The 19,178-nt window shown below is 44.0% G+C and overlaps 1 protein-coding gene across 5 annotated transcripts in view; it reads left to right on the top strand.

Annotated features, from left to right (window-relative positions):
- The window catches only part of ELMO3 (engulfment and cell motility 3), a 37,868-nt gene that overhangs the window by 1,208 nt on the left and 17,482 nt on the right, over window positions 1-19,178 (top strand). For all 5 annotated transcript variants that reach the window (XM_032230901.1, XM_032230900.1, XM_032230897.1 and 2 more), the window contains 11 exons: window positions 2,637-2,750; window positions 2,909-2,949; window positions 4,973-5,045; window positions 5,937-5,987; window positions 9,625-9,794; window positions 11,546-11,645; window positions 13,909-14,060; window positions 16,095-16,173; window positions 16,317-16,367; window positions 16,622-16,744; window positions 16,855-16,986. In XM_032230901.1, the coding sequence (XP_032086792.1) occupies window positions 2,673-2,750; window positions 2,909-2,949; window positions 4,973-5,045; window positions 5,937-5,987; window positions 9,625-9,794; window positions 11,546-11,645; window positions 13,909-14,060; window positions 16,095-16,173; window positions 16,317-16,367; window positions 16,622-16,744; window positions 16,855-16,986 (1,050 nt within the window). In that variant the 5' untranslated portion in view covers window positions 2,637-2,672. The remainder of the gene's footprint in view (window positions 1-2,636; window positions 2,751-2,908; window positions 2,950-4,972; window positions 5,046-5,936; window positions 5,988-9,624; window positions 9,795-11,545; window positions 11,646-13,908; window positions 14,061-16,094; window positions 16,174-16,316; window positions 16,368-16,621; window positions 16,745-16,854; window positions 16,987-19,178) is intronic.

The following is a 19,178-nucleotide window of genomic DNA, read 5'->3' as shown; positions in this document are numbered from 1 at the left end:
TTTTTAAAAGTTAATTGAGATTTTTTTTCAAGTTGAGATTTTTTTTAAGTTAATTGAGATTTTTTTAAAGTTAATTGAGATTTTTTTAAAGTTAATTGAGATTTTTTAAAAGTTAATTGAGATTTTTTTAATTGAGATTTTTTAAAAGTTAATTGAGATTTTTTTTCAAGTTGAGATTTTTTTAAGTTAATTGAATTTTTTTAAAGATAATTGAGGTGTTTTTTTTAAGTATTCAGTGATGGCTGTAATATAAGATGGATGTACTGTACGGGATGGCAGGAAAGCAATCTCGAATACATTACTATATTTTTAGGGGAAGAATGGAATTTATAAATGTTAAAGGATAATGTATAACACTAATAATATTTATGAGAAATGTATATTTGTGAAATGTATGTATGCATGAGTAAGAAAAATAATAAACTTTTCCAAAAACTAAAAGTGTTCAGTGATGGCTCAGCCTTCCATAAGGCGCTGGGTGGAAGAATGCCAAGCACGCCAGCCAGTTCTCCATGGGATTAAGAGGAAGTGGCTTGAATCATCCAAATGACAAACTCTACTTTTAATCATTAAGCAAGGGTCTGTTCCTAGAATTAGATCTATTTGTGGGTTTCTACTTAACTCTCCACCCCTTCCGACTAATAAATCCTTCTCTGCAGTGGCGCCTGTCAGACAGATGTGATTTTGAGTGATTTTTCCTCTTCCTCCTCCCCTCTCTCTTTTTTCGCCCCCACCCAAAGTTGCATGCAAAGTTCTGGGAACAAGGGAGCAATGATGGTTTGCAAGTAAAGCTGTGGAGCATTTCGAATTTGATTCTTAAAAAAAGGCACCCCGATCACGTTTGGTCAGCAACTCTTTAAAGCAGCTGAGTCTTTTCCCAGGATTGGGCCTCTTATGTCAGGGAAGGCGCATTGACCATGCCTCTCGACCCCACTTCAACCATGCAAGGGGAGAGAAATCTCTAGAGATTCTCCGTCATCCAGGTCAGGGTTGTCCCAAAGGTGCTTTTTCAGGAGGCATCTGGACTTACTTGTTTTTCTTTAAAGACGTTTCGCTTCTTATCCAAGAAGCTAGCAATAGCAGTAGCAATAGCAGTTTGACTTATATACCGCTTCATAGGGCTTTCAGCCCTCTCTAAGCGGTTTACAGAGTCAGCATATCGCCCCCAACAACAGTCCAGGTCCTCATTTTACCCACCTTGGAAGGATGGAAGGCTGAGTCAACCCTGAGCCGGTGAGATTTGAACAGCCGAACTGCAGAACTGCAGTCAGCTGAAGTAGCCTGCTTCTTCAGCTCTGACAGGATGGTGGGGAATAGAAGCATATAAGCATATAAGCTTATTAAATTACGAAGTACGAGAAGGATATACACTCCTTGCAGACAGCTGGTCATTTGCATCCTTCTAGAGGGTCATTGAGGCCACTTGGAGTTTTTCTGTGTCTTTAGGATCACCTGAGTGATGCTCCTGGTTCCTATAGTCTTCACTTTTTCCTCTGGAAATCCATTCCTTCTCCCACACCATTCAAAGGCTGTTGATCCCAAATTGTATAGCTAAAAGTCTGTAGAGAGTCTCAGTCATCCAGGGCAAGGTTGTCCCAAAAGTGCTTTTTCAGGAGGCAACTGGACTTTCTTGTTTTTTCTTTTGAAGACGTTTTGCTTCTCATCCGAGAAGCTTCTTCAGCTCTGTCTGGATGGTGGGGAATGGAAGGATGTATACTCCTTGCAGACAGCTGGTCATTTGCATCCTTTTAGAGGGTCCTTGAAACAGTTGGAGGTTTCAAAGGGTGTTCAACCCAAATTGAATCTGATGACTGAGAATCTCTACAGACTTTTTAGTATAGTATAGCCTTTATTGCAGTGGTGGGATATGACCGGTACACCCCAGTACGGGCATACCGGTTCCTGCTGGGAGCACCAGGTACCGATCCGGTACAGTGCTCCGGAGGGTCCACCCACCTGCCCATCCTCCTTACTGGTATTTGAGCCGATCGGGGCTTACGCGTACAGAGTGTACGGCGCCTACGTGACGCTCCGCTGAGTAGCTGGAGCATCACTGGCGATCAGTACTCATGCGGTGTGCGTGCATGTGGTATACGCCCAGCCCCATTGTATCATCCTGGTTGCAACAGGATACGGAACCCATCGCTGCTTTATTGTCATTGTACATCATGCATGCAACAAAATTGTTATCAAATATCTTAAATTAAGATATAAAATATCTTAAGGGACGCGGCGACTCAGTGGCTAAGATGCTGAGCTTGTCAATTTGAAAGTTCGGCGGTTCGAATCCCTAGTGCCACATAACTGAGTGAGCTCCCATTTCTTGTCCCAGCTTCTGCCAACCTAGTAGTTTGAAAGCACGTAAAAATGCAAGTAGAAAAATAGGGACCACCTTTGGTGGGAAGGTAACAGTGTTCTGTGCGCCTTTGGCGTTTAGTCATGCCAGCCACATGACCACAGAGACATCTTCCGAAAGTGCTGGCTCTTCGGCTTTGAAACGGAGATGAGCATTGCCCCTTAGAGTCGGGAACAACTAGCACATAGGTGCAAGGGGAACCTTTACCTTTATCTTAGCAATACATTTTTCCTTTGCCTGGATAGCATATGTGATGAGGGACCTCTGCATGCTTTCGCAGGAAGGACCTCCCGGTCAACCTAGGGAAGGGCTGACCATGCCACCTTCCAAAGATGTGGTCAAAATCGCTGTGCAGATGATGGGGGCGATTCCCCAGCTCATCGAACTGAATCAGGTAAAGGATCCTGACATCCTTTTTTTAAAAAACCCATTTGGCACATGGAAGAATCGTTGCCAGCTCAGAGGTGCCCAATTTTATTCTCCGTGCACCGGCTCGGCTTACGGTTCAAATCATGTGGAAACCCTCAACATGCCATTTATGTTTAATTACAGGCTAAACCTCTGTCAGCAGTTGTGAAAGAAGTCTGTGAAGTGTGAGTAGCTGTTCTTTTTATTTATTTTTTTGCTTTTGCTTTTGTAGCAGATCAGCAGAAAAAGTCTGAGACTAATTCGTAGGGCAGTTTCGGACGGAAGCTGCTGCTGGCTGCCAGATGTTTGCAAAAACTGACTGCCTTTTCCCACGCCTGCTTTAAGTTATGGGAGATCTGCCTGCTTTCTGTTTCATTAATACACTTTAGCTTTCTTAAACTTGAATGTTGAACACATCTTCAAGTTGTCAAAGTTGAAAAGCACGGCTATATATCAACGAAGACCCCAAACTACTGATAGCAGCCATTTATCCAGATGTTTGCCCCTTCACCTCCTCTTCACTCCCTTTCACTCTTTCTTCCTCTCTATCTTCTCTTCCATCCTCCTGCTGGAATTAAAGGTCTTTACTTGTCCATATAATAAAAGAACAACAGAATTGGAAGGGACCTTGGAGGTCTTCTAGTCCAATCCCCTGCTCAGGCAGGAAACCCTACACCATTTCAGCCAAATGCTTGTCCAGTCTCTTCTTCAAAACCTCCAGGACTGGAGCCCTCACAATTTCTGGAGGCAAGTTGTTTTACTATGAGGGAATTTTCTCCTTAGTTCTAAGTTGCTTCTCTCCTTGATTAGTTTCCACCCATTGCTTCTTGTCCTGCCTTCACGATGCTTTGGAGAATAGATGACTCCCTGTCCTTTATGGAAACCCCTTAGATATAAGAACAGTGCTATCATATCGTTCTTCGTATGTTTTAGATGTGTTTTAGATAAGAGAAGGTGATTTGTATCTGTGAAAGAATAGAATAGAATGAATAGAATTCTTTATTGGCCAAGCGCAGGGGTGAAATTCAGCAGTTTCTGACGTATTCTGGAGAACCGGTAGCAGAAATTTTGAGTAGTTCGGAGAACCGTCAAATACCACCTCTGGCTGACTCCGGAGTGGGGTCGGAATGGAGATTTTGCCGTATCCTTCCCCCAGGAATGGGGAGGAAATGGGGATTTGCAATATCCTTCCCCTGGAGTGGGGAGGGAATGGAGATTTTGCCGTATCCTTCCCCTGCCATGCCCACCAAGCCATGCCCACAGAACCGGTAGTAAAAAAAAAATGAATTTCATCACTGGCCAAATGTGATTGGACACCCAAGGAATTTGTCTTTGGTGCATATGCTCTCTCTGTAATAAAAGACAAGATACATTCATCATGAATCATAATGTACAAGACTTAATGATAGTCATAGGGTACAAATAAGCAAACAAATCATACTAAGAAACAATCAATATAAATTGTAAGGATACAAGCAACAAAGTTACAGTCCTGAAGTCATAAGTGGGAGGAGATGGGTGATAGAAACGATGAGAAGATTAATAGTAATAGTAATGCAGACTTAATAAATAGTTTGACAGTGTTGAGGGAATTATTTGTTTAGCAGAGTGATGGCATTTGGGGAAAAACTGTTCTTGTCTAGCTCTTTTACATATTTGCAAGGGAGAGAAGAATCAATTTTACGAATTGGAAACCCATGGTAAAAGAAATGAAGTTTAATTGGCAGTTAGTTCAATTAGTACGAAGAGTTATTTTGTCTTCACTATTCCCTGTTTTGGAGTGTGACTTCTGGTTTGTACACACAGCCTTGTGTGCTGCCTGCACAACATGTTTATGGAGGTAGGAAACCATCTCTAGGAACTGGTAAAGGCTGAGTAGGCTGTTGCACAGAATTTTACACCCCCAGTCTGGGTGTGCATGTGTATATACACAAATATAGGCATGTATAATTTCTCCTTAATTCCATCACCCTTCCCTTTTTTGTGAGGGTCATGTTCCTTTCAAGTAAACACAGAGTTTGATTAAACCTTATAGAAAACTTAGTTGAGTAGCAGAGGAAACATTTGCATGATTCAGACAATTTATCTCCTTGAAGATCCAGGTTTTTTCCTGGGAGATTGAAACACCCAATTGTTTTGGGGGTTTTTTTTTGGGGGGGGGGAATCTCTGTACCCTGGCAAAACTCCAATTGTTTGTCTCTAACATAGGTGGAACCTGAATAATTCCGAGCGCTATGCTCTGCAATACGTGGATGGCCAGCAAGCCTACATTACAGAACTGGTGAGTGGATTTGAGAATGAGTGGTGTTTTTAAAAAAATGCCTGCTGTTCTAACCGAGGCTTCCCAAGAGCAGGAAGCAAACACCTTGTCCCGACAAAAAACCCTTTTATTAATTTACTGTGAATTCTGCTCATTCACATCCAGCAAAGTCTTTCGAGGGAGGATTTATAGTCACAGACCTTATCTGGCTTGGAGAGCTGCCAGGATGATATCTGCAATACTTGGCAAAGAGTCTCGGAGAGTCACAAACCAATGAAGAGAACTAATTGTTTCCTGCAAACTCCACTCCCCTTTCACTCCTCTTTTATTTCCTCGAGGGGGGGGGAGGCATTCATGGTCCACCTGTGGCTTCACCCCCAAGTCAACCCCTGTTCTTTAGCTGTTCTCTTCGTCTGGCAACTCTGCACATGCGCACACTGGGAACAGGCTCCAGCTGTTCATCTGCCTCATGCAGATGTCTGACTCTGAAGCAGCTGATAACTGTCATATGGCCCTGGCCCCCTCTCTGCCTCCAACACAGAGCCCTCCTCAGAGCCTTCCCCAGACTCCAGGACTGGCCCATATTCCTCCCCAACCTCCTCACTGTCTGAATCTGCTGCCAGCTCCGCTAGCCACTGGTGGTGGTGGTGGGGGGGTACAACACCTGCAAGGAAGCAGATTCCTTGCCTGGCCAGGAAAAAAAAAAGATGGACATTGAATGATTACCATAAGTAAAACAATTTTCCCTGCCTTTTATTTTTCAGTTCTCCTAGAAGGCTAGTTAAAATGTTAGCAAGATAGAAATTTGGAAGATTGATTTGAACTTTTTCCTCCCCAGTTCATCTTTGATTGCTTTTATTCAGTATTTTGAGATTTTGACTATGCAATTTTTTTCTTGTGTTGTTTTGTTAGAACCGTGGAGAAATTAAGAATGGGAGCATCCTGCAGTTGACAACTGCTCCGGTAGGTCCTACTGTAAACAGGAAAGCATTCCGAATTTTATCTTTGCTCAAGGACAACGTCTATTATAGAAGCTGTAGATTGCAAGCACGTGATTTCTGCATGCTTTCCCCCCATTATTTTCAATATATATTGGGCTTTTGTCATCTTGCAAATATTGCAGACTAATCATTAGAACAAAACGAGATAACCCCTTTGCATCCTGCTGGCTCCTCCATTTACGCACATCCTTAGGGTGATGATGCATTATTTTATTTTACTTTTTGCAAATACAGGAAACGAGAACGTTTTATCGTTGTGTTATAAAATACTTTCAGAGCGAACTTTCAGACGCTTGCTTCCCACTCGGAAGGTTGAGAGTTCAATCCAAGGCAGTGACGAATGTTTCTCTATCTGGGCACAAAGAGAAAATATCTGCTGTGAACTCCATGTAGGTGTCAGGAAGGGCATCCGGCCAGTGAATGCTCAGCTCAATCGTCCTGATCCCACCCCGAAGCAAGACATCATAAAACGAAAAAGAAAAAAAAAGGATACTTTCACATGAGGCTTTTATTGTAAAATCATGCAATTTCCTCCATTGATTTTCATTTTTTATTTTTAATGATTGGATAGAGAATGTTGATGGCCAAAGACCATTAATTTCTTGTCACGGTAGCTCTTAACACATATTCCGACTGCTTCTTTCTTCCTTATTTGGAGGAAATTCATAGGAAAGTAAATAGTGACTTGCTAAAGAACGCTTTTAAAAAAAACCCACCCACATCCTGGATACTATTTTTGCCTTCTATTTATATCAATACTTTTTGATTGCTTTTTCTTTTTGCTACTCTGGCTAAATTTCACAATCCTTGCTGTTTAAGGTTCCAGGGCTTAGCAGCAAAATATTCTTATGCCCATTTCAAAGGCGGATCACAGAAGCAGCAACGAGATGAGCTGCGGTTGTGTTCCTTTTGATGTTTTGACACGGCTTTCCTCAATCTAGATCCCTCCAGATGTGTTCGTTGGGAATCTTAGGACTTGCCCTCCCTACACATCTGAAAAATGTGAACTCAGCAGCAGTTGCTTTGATGTAACTTTTGCTGTTGCCTTGAGTCAATTCTTGATTTCATTTAGTTATTTTTTGGGTGGGGTAAATCACCTTGATGCAAATGCATAACTTACCTAAGGTAAAGGTTCCCCTCGCACAGATGTGCTAGTCATTCCTGACTCTAGGGGGCAGTGCTCGTCTCCGTTTCAGAGCCAAAGAGTCAGCGCTGTCCGAAGATGTCTTCGTAGTCATGTGGCTGGCATGAGTAAATGCTGTTCCCTTCCCACCAGAGGTGGTCCCTATTTTTCTACTTGCATTTTTTTACATGCTTTCGAACTGCTACGTTGGCAGAAGCTGCGACAAGTCACGGGAGCTCACCCCGCTACGCGGCACTAGGGATTTGAACTGCCAGATTTTCAAATCGACAAGCTCGGCATCTTAGCCACTGAGCCACTGCGTCCTACCTTCCTACGATTCCCCCAAATGTGATGCAAATATATATATATATACCGTAACTAGAGGTTGTGCTGATATTGAGAGAGGAAAAAAGGAAGAGGATCTGTAAACACTTTATCAGCAGATAAGGCAGCTTGCTACGGACTTATCACACCCACCGGGATTTTCAGCCTGAGGGATGTGCAAACAAATTGGGAAAAAGAAATCCAGAAGCATCCGAGGAGACCTTCCTGGGCTTCATGAGCTCACCAATAAAAGGAGGGCTGGGGGATTCCTATCTCGCTTCTCATGCTTTTTGTAATCGGAGGCTTATTTCTTGTTGTTTCAACTCATTTAAAGAATCCTCCTTCCTTGATTGTGCTCTGCAGTTAACCTGGCAGCGTGGATAAATGCTCTTTTAGTGGCATTCAATAATTGCCGTTCATTGGATCAACAAGGATTTTGATTCTGTGGGAAGAGCTGAGTTACCCCTCTTTCCATACATTATTTTAGAAAACCTTATAAAACGCCTTTGCGTTTTATATCAGCATATCTCAAGGACCACTCAAATGAGAAATATAAACTGGAGTGGAGAAGATGGATTGACTATATTCAAAATAAATACGAGACTAAGAAATTCCAGATAGTTTATGACTGAAGAAACAAGGAATGATATAATCTGTTTAGAGTTAGCCTAACAAAAGAGGAGTTAAAGCTCAAATGAAAGATGATACTAACTTTCTTTAAGTTTATTTTAGAAAATCTTTGTTAAAGATTTATACTCTGTATTTGTTCTGGGAAGTCGGGGGGGGGGAGGTTGAGGGGGGGATTGGGTTTGGTTGGGAGGGGGGGAGGGGAGGTAAATATTTGTAAAAGCCTTTTTTTTTTCAAAAAAATTCAATTAAAAAAAAAAGCCTTTGCGTTTCCCCCCCACTCCATGCCATAAAATAGCCATCAGTATAGGTAGCCTGTTTCCCCCAAAATTAGACCCAACAGGAAAATAAACCCTAGGATGATTTTTCAAGATGCTGGTTATATATGCCCTACCCCCAAAATAAGCGCCGATTAAGATCGTCAGCTGGACGGATGCAATTAGTGCCGCATTTTCCCGAAAATAAAATGTAACCAGAAAATAAGCCCGAATGCGTCTTTTGGAGCAAAAAAATAATAATATAAGACCCAGTCTAATTTTGGGGGGAAACGCGGTAGTTCTCGACTTGCGACCACAACTGAGCCCCAAACTGGTGTTGCTAAGCGAGACAGTTGTTCAATACATTTTGCCGCAATTTACAACCGTCCTTGCCACCGTTGTTAAGCGAATCACTGCAATTGCTAAGTTAGTCACGCGGGTGGGTAAGTGGATCTTGGCTTCCCCATTGATTTTGCTTGTCAGAAGGTCGCAAAAGGGGTTCAACGTGATCCCCGGGCCCTGCAACCGTCGTAAATACGAGACAGATGCCAAAGGTCTGAATTTTGATCACAAGACCATGGGGAACCAACGATCATAAGTGTGAAAAAAGGTCAGAGGTGGGTTCCTACCAGTTTGCACCTATTCGGTAGAACCGGTTTGTCAAATCTACCAGAGGTTCTACCAGTGGACCCGGAAAGCAGGCCACACCTACAGAAGAGGTTCTAAAAATTTTGAAACCCACCACTGCTACACACACAGAGAGACAGACAGACAGACTGACAGAGAGAGAGAGAGAGAGAGAAAGAAAGGAAGAAATAAATAAAGAAAAAAGAAAGAAAAAGAGTGAGAGAGAGATGAAAGAAAAAAGGAACAGAGAGACAAAAGGAAGGAAAGAAAGAGAGAAAGAGAAAGAAAGAAAACACATGGCCGGCAAGCCACTCCCATCAGGTCACATGGCCGGCAAGCCACTCCCATAAAGGAGGCCACAGCCACAGAGTAGGTTCCAAAATTTGTTGAAACCCACCACTGAAAAAGGTCATTAAGTCACTGTTTCCCAGTGCCATTCTAGTGGTCATTAAATGAACTGTTGTAAGTCGAGGGCTATTTTACTTCCTCAATGTGGGTGGGCCTTCCATTTTGATGGCTTTTTTTCCCCTTTCTCTTCTGAACCTGTTCCTTTCTGAGCAACATGACCAGAACTGAATGCAACAATATTCCAAGCGTGGCTAAATCATCCTCTTTGATTTCCCCCAAATATCCCCTGGCAGGATCAAGAGGCAGCAAAGTTGCATGGGGGTATTCAAAGCAACAGTGTGGACGTGAAGACCAATTCTTTGAAGAAGTTGGCAAGCCTGTCGCGGGATGTGGCCTTTGCCCAGGAGTTTATTAGCAGAAATGGCCTTAATCAGCTCTTCCTGATTGTGGAAGAAGATAATAAGTGAGTATCTTCAAGGCGGAAGGGTGCTTCACTGCTGCTTTTGGCATGAGTTTGCCTTTTCACCTCTTTCTAGGATATTTTCTGCAGCTCCTCAAGCAGTGGTAGTATTCAGCCGGTTCGTATCGGTTTAGGCCAGTGGTTCTCAACCATCCCAATGCCGCGACCCTTTAATACAGTTCCACATGTTGTGGTGACCCCCAACCATCAAATTGGTGTCTCGGTTCCTAAGACCATCGAAAATATGTGTTTTCCGATGGTCTTGGGCGACCCCTGTGAAAGGGTCGTTCGACCCCCCCCCCCAAAGGGGCCCCAACCCACAGGTTGAGAACCACTGGTTTAGGCGAACTGGCAGTGGTGACTTGAGGGTGGGGATGGGCCTGCTCTTGCCCTGGCGCTATAATGTCCTTTTTAGCCACGTTTTCTAAGCCGCACGCATGTGTGGAAGCCTCTTGTGTGAGCAAACGCCTGCATGGAAGGTGTGCGTGCACTTGAGTTTTCAGTGCACAGCGAACTGGGGGTAAAATTATGTGAAACCCACCTCTGTCCTCAGGTAGCTATGGGGTAGACAATCCATGGCATACAAATGGAATCTGCTCTACAGCAATGCCCTGAAGGCGATTCCTGGAGCCAAGTGAAACATGAAAATGGCTGCGATGTTAAGAACTCCGCTGGTTTTTAAGCTTTACCTCCATGGAGAACAGGTTGCACATTTCCCTTCCCCCCAAAATGTTTTGGTTTTCATGTGGCTTTGTCCACAATTTTCATGCTGGACCCCCCATTTTTTATTGAGTTCACCTGGCTCCAAAACCTCCAAGGTAACCTTGTTTTCAACGCCATGCAAATGCATGCATGCCACCTGCACCAGCAAAGCACATGTACAGAAGGCACGGAACCTGTACAGGCTCACATTTGCGAACCAGTGGCAAACTTAAGTAAATCCCACCACTGGGTGCCACCGTCAGCCAATAATCCTTACGGATAAAAGGAACTGCCCGTCCAATTGAGTTCCAGGAAGGAGGCGCCAATCCATTTGGGGTTTCGTGAAAATTGTGCATCTTAGCTCTCTTCTCCACGAAGTTTCCTCCGTTTTCTCTTTATAACCTGAAGTTGTGAATGAATAATCATAAGTTTCAGGGATCCAACTCTCCCCTGTGACTAGAGTGAGTTATGCAAAAGGTACACACCAGTGGTGAGTTCCAGATCCCGTTGCAATGGGGCCGAGCATCCACCACATGCATGCGTGCATGCGTACTTATCGCCCGCAACACTCCAGCTGCTCAGCGGAGTATTGTGCAGGAACTATACGCTCTGTGTGCACATGCGCAGAAGTCCCGATCGGTTCAAATACAGGTAAGGACGGCAGGCGGGCGGGTGCACCCTCCGGAGCACTGTACTGGAACGGTACCTGGTACTCCCAGCAGGCACCGGTATGCCCGTACCGAGGCATACCGGTCATATCCCACCACTGGTACACACTTATAATACAGCAAGCATTTCTCAACAACAACAGTATTGTGATGACCCTTGAGTTTTTCCTTAGAGTAGTCCGCCACATCTCTTTCTGCTTCCTTGGCCTTTTTTCCCTCCCCGGGGATGTTGGCTTTTATGGAGACATTTCCTTTTTCTTCTTCTTCTCGTTTGTCCCTTCTCTCTCCTCCCAGGTTCCTCTAATGCATCCTTCCTATGGTTTCTGGGTCTGAGTCTTCCACCCGCCCTTTGGCTCTTACCCTGTTTGCTGTCTGTTACTCCAGTACAGGGGAGGTTCTGGCGTATACCCTGAAGGCCTTTGTGGAGCTGATGGAACATGATTTTGTTTCCTGGGAGACCCTCAGCCCCACTTTCATCAAAAAGGTAAGGGTCATGATACACGGAAGCAGGCCCTGTTTTTCCAGAACATCTGGCTTCTAGATTTCTCTTCAGAAGATGGTCAGGATTTAGTGGAGGTGCAAAATCAAGTTTGGCAATGTGGACTTCACAGACGTTTCTTTTTGCGTTTATAAGATCCCTCTTCTCTTTCTCTTTCTGTCTCTGTCTCTCTCTGTCTCTCTCTGTGCGTCTTTCTTTGTCTCTTTCTCTCTGTCTGTCTCTGTCTGTCTCTCTTTGTGTCTCTGTCTCTCTCTCACACACACACACCTCCCTCTTCTTCCTATCTCTTCTTTCTTTTAAAATGAGTGAAGAGGAAGTTAGTGTATTACAAAACCCCTCTCTTAAGCATCAAATTTATTTTCAAGACTGTTTCCGAATCACACCTAGGAACAGTGGCTGACTACATCCATCTATCTGTGGATCTATCTTCTGATCTATCCAGTTAACCATATCTTATTGGTGTGTTTACAAAGTGAGTTGTAAATCTTAAGCATTTAGAAAAGCACCGTAAACGTGTCAAAGTAAGTAGCACAGGAAAGCTTTTTTAAAAGCTCCATCTTTCACTGTAAAATGGGGCACTTAAAGTCACGTTATGCAACATGTGCCAAGGAATTTTACTTCAATTAACTATTATGTGTTGATCCCCCCCCCCTTTTGAATTATCACTGTTGTGGTTTGGCTGACACAAAAGACGGAAAGACTTTGAGATGGGAAGTGATGTGGGAATCCTACAGGAAGATCACAGGCAGCTAAAGGATCCTTTAAGCGTATCTTAGATCCACTTCCAGGAGTAGAGAAGCTTACCAACATTTCTTTAGCAAGGATCAGTGTGCCTAGTCAAGTTCTGGAATAATTAACTTGATGTTTTCCAGGATTAATTCAATGGAAGCCAAACAGAAACTGTATATTTCCAGGAGCGATCTAATTTTCTAGATCACATCGTTTGCTGAGAATTTCTCAGTGTTCACAGACTCTGTGATGCTTAAGAATCAAGACTGCGGTGGCTTCAAAGCAAGAAAACGATTTGTCACAACTGTTTGTCAGATGACTTCCTGCTTAGCTTATACAAAAGCTGCCCAAGGGATTTGACCAATAGGATAGGATAGGATAGGATAGGATAGATAATGGAATGGAATAGAATAGAATGAAATAGAATAGAATAGGGAATGGAATAGAATAGATAATGGAATGGAATAGAATAGAATGAAATAGATTAGATTAGGGAATGGAAGAGAATTGAATGGAATAGAATAATGGAATGAAATTGAATAGAATAGAATGAAATAGAATAGAATAGGGAATGGAAGAGAATTGAATGGAATGGAATAGAATAGAATAGATAATGCAATGGAATAGAATAGAATGAAATAGAATAGAATAGGGAATGGAATGGAATAGAATAGATAATGGAATGGAATAGAATAGAATGAAATAGAATAGAGTATGGAATGGAATGGAATAGAATAGATAATGGAATGGAAGAGAATAGAATGAAATAGATTAGATTATGGAATGGAAGAGAATTGAATGGAATAGAATAGATAATGGAATTGAATGGAATGGAATACAATATAATGAAATAGAATAGATTAGGGAATGGAAGAGAATTGAATGGAATAGAATAGAATAGAATTCTTTATTGGCCAAATGTGATTGAACACACAAGGATTTTCTCTTTGGTGCAGATGCTCTCAGTGTACATAAGGAGAATAAAATACATTCATTAAGAATAAAAAGATACAACACTTAGTGATAGTCAAGGTTACTAAATAAGCAATCAAATCATACTAGTAAACAAATAAAAACAATATAAATTGAAAGATACAAGCAACATAATTATAACCATAAGAGGGGAAAAGACAGATACCAGAAGAATCATAGTAATACAGTCTTAGTAAATTGTTTGACAGTGTTGTGGGAATTAGTTGTTAAGCAGAGTGATGGCATTCGGGGAAAAACAGTCCTTGTGTTTAGTTGTTCTGGTGTGCAGTGCCCTACAGCGTTGTTTTGAGGGTGGGAGTTGAAACAATTTATGTCCAGGATGTGAGGGGTCCGTAGTTATTTTCACAGCAAATATGTCAATTTTTAAAAAAATGAGTAGATATCATTCACGATTGAGTGCCAGCCGTGGTAGAAAATTACAACTCTTATTGTTGCAAAGAAGGAAAGAATCAGAGCAACTAAGTGAACGAAGGTATCAATCCCTCTCAATTTGTCTTAATGATCTGTCATCTGTTCTTTGCTGTAGATTGTGAGTTACATCAATATCAGTCCCCTGGATGCTTCTATCCAGCAGATTTCCTTGGCCATCTTGGAGAACATGGTGCCCACCAGTCGGGCTCTTTTTGAGCTGGTCAAGCAACAAGTGACTTTGGATCGCCTCATTGCCCTCTTGCAAGTGTAAGCATAGGATGAACCGTAAGGAGCAGATTTCCAGCAGTCCAACCTCCAAAAAACCCCACAACCCACAAGATTCGCAAAGGGTCCTATTGTTTCCCAGCAGTGGGTCTCATTTACTGGCAGAAGTGGGGAGAAGTCACACACAAAAAATTGCAGAACGAAATGCAGCATTTTAAGGTTACGGCTGCGACGTTCAAGCATTCTGCCTGTAGAGAGGGACTGCTGATGGTGTATCCACATCTGTCAATCACCTGCAGTTTTGGGATCATTACCATCTCCCAGATGTGGGGTTTCCAACACCACACACCCCTCCCCCCCCAAAAAAAACCGCCATATTTTTCGGAGTATAAGATGCACCGGAGTATAAGACGCAGCAAGATTTTGAAGAGGCAATTTTTTTTAAAAAAGTGTTTGCACTCTGCAGACCTCCCCACAATGATCCGTTTTCATGAAAACGGGCCTGTTTTTTGGTCAAAAAAAGGGCATGCATAGCCTTTAGGAGGCTTGTAGAATGCTCCTGGGAGCCTTGGGCGCAAAAACGAGCAAAAACTGGTCCGTATTTTGCTCATTTCTGCCCTCCCAGCCCCCAGGAGCACTCCATAAGCCTCTTAAAGGCTCTGCACGGCCATTTTGGTGAAGGGGGCAGTGACAGAGCCGGCTGGCGGGGCCTTGGAGGAAGGCCTTCTCTGTGGCTGCTCCGACCCGAATCAGCTGCCCCCAGAGGTCCGGACCTCACCCACCCTCATGGCCTTCAGAAAAGCTGTTAAAACCTGGCTGTTCCGGCAGGCCTGGGGCTGTTGACCTTATTATGTAGGGTCCAGCCCCAATTTGAACGTATGCGTGTTGGAGAATTTTTAAATTTTTTATTTCTATTTTTTGTTTGTTTTTCTTTTCTTGTTCTGTGTAAGCCGCCCGGAGTCCTCCGGGATTGGGCGGCCTATAAATCTAATAAATTAAATTAAATTAATTCTGGAGGCAAAAAAATGCTGTATTCAGTGTATAAGACACACCCAGATTTTCAGCCTTTTTTTTTGAGGGAAAAAGGTGTGTCTTACACTCTGAAAAATACGGTATTTGTGGGAGTTACATGCCCCAAAATTGGGATTTCCACCAGCTGCAGTGTGCTGATCCCTCTCTCAAGTGGGCGATGGTAATGTTAAGGCCCTCCCAGCGTCATCATGCTGCCTTGGGAAGTAAGGGAATCTCTTAGTGATCACGTTGAGAATCCTTGGTGAGGCTCATGGAGGTTATGGGGAAACCCAAGCCTTCCGGTAGCATCGCACTCGTGTCGGAAGCCCCACGGTGCTTTCAGGTTGAAAGGATTAGCTCCGCCATGGCGAACCTATGGCAAGCGTGCCACAGATGGCACGTGGACATTCCCCCCCCCCCCCGTGGGCACATGAGCCGTCGCCCAGCTCAGCTCCAGCATGCATGCGCGGGCCTCCCACCCGCCAGCTGACTTTCGGGATTCTGCACATATGGGAGATCCGAGCGCCTGCACGGATGGGGCCGGAGGGGTCATTCACACATGTCGGGTGTAGGGGACACTCCGTGCCTCATTTTTGGTCCCAGGAGGCTTCAGGGAGACCTGCGAGGCCCAGAACAGGGCCTGGGGAGTCAGGCACAAGTGCGAGGGTGTGTGTGTGTCACGCACATTCACCGGAGGGGGGAGCATATGGGGGTGTCGTGTGCTTGCGCAGGGGGGGACGGGGTGCATCACATTGTGGCTGTGGGCACGTGTGTACGTGCAATTTTGGCACGCCTGGACAAAAAGGTTAGCCATCACTGGATTAGCTGGTGATACTGCCATTGCCTGGGGACGCCTGGGGTGTGGCCTCCTTTCCTGTCCATGGCAGAAGCTGAAGTGAAGGACGGGAGCCCATTCCCACCCCACGGCAGTGCTTGGGTCTCAAACACGGCCTTGCTAACCTCAAACCCAGCTTCCTAACCTTGTGAGCCTCTGTGCTCCTCTAACCTCCTGGTGTAAGATGTAGTCTAACTTCTGGCTTTCTCCCCCCCCCCCCTCTGTATTAGAATGAACACACAGCTGCAGCTCAAAGCTATGGCGCTCCTGATTGCTCTCCTCCTCAATGCTGGCGAGGCAGAAAGAAGGGTAAAGCAGACTTTCTAAGTCTCCTATCTTTAGATTTACCTTTGCCCATATTTGCATAAAGTCTGCCCAGCCAACCTGCTAGAGAAGGATGGCCTGGTAGAGAAGGTGGTAGGGTTGTCTCACTGCCTGCTTTCCATTTCTAGGAGATGATGGACTATCTAGGGGAGAAGAACCTCCGGCAATTTATCCACAAGGTGGGCATGGAGGTGGCATCTTCCGTTTCCGTCCCCCGAGCTTCTTTGCTTCTTCCCACCTTGGCTGCCAAGTCTTAACTTTGAGAGGGTCTCTGTGCTCGATCCTCACCTGCCGCTTCTGGGCGTAACGCTTTCACCTCTGTAGAGAGGCACGTTGGTCCTTGCTGCGCCCTACATTAGGAAAGGAGATGCTTGCTCCCAAGGGGGATGATGGGGTAGAGTCATATTTGTGCCTGTCTTGGACTCCCCTTCAGAACATTGTCCACGCTTCGGACCCGATTGCGGATGAGATGGCTCACTACCTCTACGTCCTGCAGTCGCTCACACTCAACCTCCTGGAGCGTCGGATGAGGGCCCCCATGGACCCCTATTCCCAGGTCTCTTCCCTTGTCTTGAGTTCCCCTTCAGGGGTTGTTTGTTGGGTGCCTTGGGGTCAGTTGCCTTCCTCCTCCGCCGACTGGAACATCTGCTTATTTTTGATGTGCAGGAACAACGGGACCTGCTCCAGTCTTTGCGCCATGCTGCCTTTGTGTCCGAGAACGAGTCTTCCGCTGGCAGCTACAACACCGAGCGTCGACACTCGCTTTGTGCTAAAGAATTCCGCAAGCTGGGCTTTGTGGTGAGTTCTGCTCAGGTGCTTTGAAGCGGATTAGATGCCGGAAGGGGCTTTTCATGGTGAAAAGCTTTCTTCCATCCATCCCTCCTTTCCTCTTTCTGTCTCCTTCCTTTGCTTCCTTTCCTCCCTCCCTCCCTTCTTTCCTTTCTTTTCTTTTCCTTTCCTTCCTTCCATCCATCCTTTCCTCTTTGTCTCCTTCCTTTCCTTCCTTTTCTCCCTCCCTCCCCTTCCTTCCTTCTTTCCTTCCTTCCTTCCATCCATCCATCCTTTTCTCTTTCTGTCTCTTTCCTTCCTTCCTTTCCCTTCCTTCCTTTCCTCCCTCCCTCCCTTCTTTCCTTTCCTTCCATCCATCCATCCTTTCCTCTTTCTGTCTCCTTCCTTTCCTTCCTTCTTTTCCTCCCTCCCTCCCTTCTTTCCTTTCTTTTCCTTTCCTTCCTTCCTTCCTTCATTCCACCCATCCATCCTTTCCTCTTTGTCTCTTTCCTTTCCTTCCTTCCTTCCTTTCCTCCCTCCCTCCCTTCTTTCCTTTCTTTTCCTTTCCTTCCTTCCATCCATCCATCCATCCTTTCCTCTTTGTCTCCTTCCTTTCCTTCCTTCCTTTCCTCCCTCCTTTCCCTCCCGTCCATCCATCCATCTTTTCCTCTTTCTTGTTTTATTTCTTTTTTTTTTTTTTTGTATTAAATGTTTTATTCATTTTCATTTTCAATTTTGTACATTCACTTATATACGGGATATTTGCAATAATAATAATATAATAGTAAGAAAAAAAAAAAACAAACCCCAACCTAAACACAACTCATAAACCCAACCTATCACTTTCATACACCCCTTCTTCTCCCCCTCCAACTTTCCTTTCTCCCTCCAACGATCACCCCTCCTACTTCCCTTTCCCCTCCTATCTTCCTTTCTCGCCTTCCTCACCCTCCTTCCCCTCTCATCCTCCTTACATTCCCCTCTTCCTCCCTCCTTACTTCTCCCTCTTCCTTTCCTCTACTTCTCACTATGGTGCATTTCTCTATTAAAAAGCAATAAGAAAAAAAAAGAGAAAAATAAAAAGAAAAGATAAGGAACAACAGTATACAAGTGTATTCTTCTTATTCTATATATTGAAACTATATCTCCACCCACCCACCCACCCCCAATGAACCCCCCTCCCTAACCCCCTCCGACTTCCCAGGTCACACACCCGGCACAGTTCAGTACCATTCACCTTCAAAATATCTTATTAACAATAATAATGAAAATAAAATAAAAAGAACACTCCGAAAAAGAAAAAAAAACAAAAACAAAAAAGTGAAAAAAAAAATTGAAAAATCTTTTGCATTATGCTCAGCCTCCCATCATTCTTAAAATTTAAACAATGTGAATCATTCCATTTATATTTTGTCCTCGTCCCTTACTTCTTTGATATTTACCCCCATCTTCCTGTAGACTCTCCAGATAGCCTTTCTTAACCTTATATTCAAATATTAGTTTATACAAAAATCAATTTATCTTCATACTTTCGCTACTCATCTTCCTATCCTTCGTTTCACGTCTCCATTCCTCCCAAGCCCAAATTGCATAAGATTAGGATCTCGCTCTTCACTTTAAAATCCTGAGCTTTTTATGTTATACTTCAGACATGTAAATTCGTAAAATGTGTGCCCAAAATCCATACCAGTTCGTTCAATCCCAAGATCCCTTCATCAATATCCCGCTCCACCTTCCTTTCTGCCCCACTCTTCCCAACTCCATTCATCCCAAACCGCAATTCAAATAAATCTTAGTCCCCACTTTCCTCACAGAAAACACTTCATGCGCAGTTTGGATTGAAATTCAAATAAGTCTTGTAAAAGTCCCGTATAATATCTGTCTAGAATAAGCAATGCTTCTTTCCATTCCTCATCAGTACACAGCTTTACCATTTCATACCAAACAGAAATCCTAAAGTTTTAATCAGTCCAAAAGCTTAGAAAGTATTTTAAAGACGTCGCTGGGTCTATATTCTTTACTCTTCTGCCCTTCCGGAAAGAAAAGGCAACCCTCTGCCTTATAACCACGTGTCCCGCTGCTTTGAAAATATGACTGAATCCTCAGTTTCCGCTCTTCTGCCTCTCCAGTAGGGGGAGAACAACTCCCTCCTTCTTGTAACCAAGTGACTTGCTGCTTATCTTTCCTTCACCTTGTCCTTCCGCGCTTCCGAGTGAGTCAAG

Source organism: Thamnophis elegans, chromosome 14 (genome assembly GCF_009769535.1).
Source record: "Thamnophis elegans isolate rThaEle1 chromosome 14, rThaEle1.pri, whole genome shotgun sequence".
NCBI classification, from domain to species: domain Eukaryota; kingdom Metazoa; phylum Chordata; class Lepidosauria; order Squamata; family Colubridae; genus Thamnophis; species Thamnophis elegans.
The sequence above is the reverse complement of the archived record's forward strand: the minus strand, read 5'-3'. Positions and strand labels throughout refer to the sequence as shown.